The sequence below is a fragment of the Galeopterus variegatus genome, unplaced genomic scaffold, assembly GCF_000696425.1.
Source record: "Galeopterus variegatus unplaced genomic scaffold, G_variegatus-3.0.2 Scaffold199, whole genome shotgun sequence".
NCBI lineage: Eukaryota > Metazoa > Chordata > Mammalia > Dermoptera > Cynocephalidae > Galeopterus > Galeopterus variegatus.
This window is the reverse complement of record NW_007726310.1, coordinates 606937-609029: the sequence shown is the minus strand read 5'-3', so window position 1 is coordinate 609029 and position 2093 is coordinate 606937. Positions and strand designations below refer to the sequence as shown.

The following is a 2093-nucleotide window of genomic DNA, read 5'->3' as shown; positions in this document are numbered from 1 at the left end:
GACAGATATCCATAAATAAACTCAAGCATAGGTAAGACATTAGTAAACGATAAAAGTGGAATTTAGAATTGGTGAGGGGCAATATTTAAATGTTTGTTCCCTCCGAAACTCATGTTGAAACTTAACCTGCAATATAACAGTATTAAGAGATGGGACCTTTAAGAGGTAATTGGATCAATCCATTAATGAAGTAATGGGTTAATCGGTTATCATGAGAGTGGGTTAGTTATCATGAGAGTGGGACTGGTACAAAAGCCAGTTTGGGCTGGCTGGTTAGCTCAGTCGGTTAGAGTGTGGTGTTGATAACACCAAGGTCCAGGGTTTAATCCCTGTGCTGGCCAGCTGCCCCCCCCCACACACACAAAATAATAAATAAATAAAATAACTAAATAAATAAATAAATAACAAATAAGTTTTTAAAAAGCCAATTTGGCTCTTGCCCTGGCCCCTTTCCATGTGATGCCCTGCACCACCTTGGGACTCTGCAGAGAGTCCCGACCAGCAAGAAGACTTCCTGGCCTCCAGAACTGTAAGAAATAAATTTATTTGTTTTATAAATTACCCAGTCTCAGGTATTTAGTTATAGGTACAGAAAATGGACTGAGACAGGAAGCAAGATGTTTTATGCAATAAATAGCTTTAGGACAACTAGCTAAACATCTGGAAAAAGTAAAATTACATACCTCACACTAAATACTAGAATTAATTCCAGATGGGCTAATTATTTAAATGTAAAAATTGAGACACTGAAAGTTTAAAATAAATTATAAACAAATATTTGTTTAATCTTGGAGTGAAAGAGGTCTTTGAAAGCATGACTCCTAAGGCAGAAGCCATACAGAATAAAAATGCTATGCCTTACTACAGTGAAATGTTCAACTTCTGCAAGTCAAAAAACTGATAGGCAAATTACAAAGTGGAAAAAAAAAATGCCTGCAACATATGACAGCAAAAAGGGGAAGATTCTCTTAATATATAAAAGCTTTTCAAATCAGTAAAAGTACAAATTCCCTCCCCACCGCCTGCCAGGGTTGGGGTGTGGCAGTCTGGTCTGTGGTTAAGAGCATGTGCCCTGGAGTCGAGCTGCCTGGTTCCAAGTGAGACTCAACCACTCATTTTGTTACTTTGGGCAAGTGACCTAATCTCTTTGTGCCTCAGCTGCTTGATCTGTAACATGGGGAGATGACGACAGCAGCACCTGCCAACCAAAGCACCTGCCTCGCAGGGCTGCTGTGAGAATTAAATGAGCCAGTCCTCCCTTAAGTGCTTAGAACAGTGCCTGGCACTGGGTAAGTGCTCAGGAAACATCGGCTGTTACGATCACAGAAAAATGGTCACAGGAAGCTCACAGAAGAAGGGCTATAACTGGCCTACACGTTTATGAAAGAATATTGGACTTTGTCTTTTCCACAGTGCTCTCATCCAAAGTAGGTGTCTGGTAAGTGCTCTGAGGGAATGGAAAATGTCTAGCCGGTGGGGGGTTCTCTCTCGCATTCCTTTCCTGCCTCATCCCAACCCTGGGCCCCCTGGGGCTGACTCTTGAGGTCAAGGGCCAAGTACAATATCTGAAAATGGCCCCCTCCCAACCCCATCCCACCCTCTCTGCCCGTTCGGGCTCTTCCATCGCCCCCTCTGCCCAGACCCTGCGCCCTGCCTCCCCTCCCACTCTTGGGCCCTCGCTGTCCCTACCATCTCAGCCAGCTTGTGGATGGCGGGGCACAGGGTGTTGACGGTGCTCTCATACCAGGGGTCCATGCGGCCCAGGAATGCCGCCAGCTCTCCCAGCTTGGGCTGCCTGGATGCTACGGGCTCCTGGGGATAAGAGGGGCGGAGGCAGACCTGTCAGGCCCTCTCTCTGGCACTCTCTTCCTGGTCAGAGGGGCCCCAGGTACCATCAGCCTCATTTCCAGTTCTAGCAAACTAGCTTTGTGAATGTGGTCAAATGCTTTAACCTCTTGGGGCCTCGATTTTTGCAATACATGAAGACAAATTATTGTTCTGTTTTATAAACTCAGAAGAAGCAGGAATACCCTGTGCTGAGGGCCACTTGCCAGGGACAGTGAAAAATGATCACCAGCCTTGAAAGGGGTGAG

At 45.5% G+C, this 2093-nt stretch overlaps 1 protein-coding gene across 1 annotated transcript in view; it reads right to left on the bottom strand.

Moving 5' to 3' along the window:
* Nucleotides 1-2093, bottom strand: part of PIK3R6 (phosphoinositide-3-kinase, regulatory subunit 6) — a 45921-nt gene that overhangs the window by 21976 nt on the left and 21852 nt on the right. Inside the window, exon 12 of the mRNA XM_008565447.1 lies at nucleotides 1690-1812. Coding sequence (XP_008563669.1) covers nucleotides 1690-1812 — 123 coding nt within the window. The remainder of the gene's footprint in view (nucleotides 1-1689; nucleotides 1813-2093) is intronic.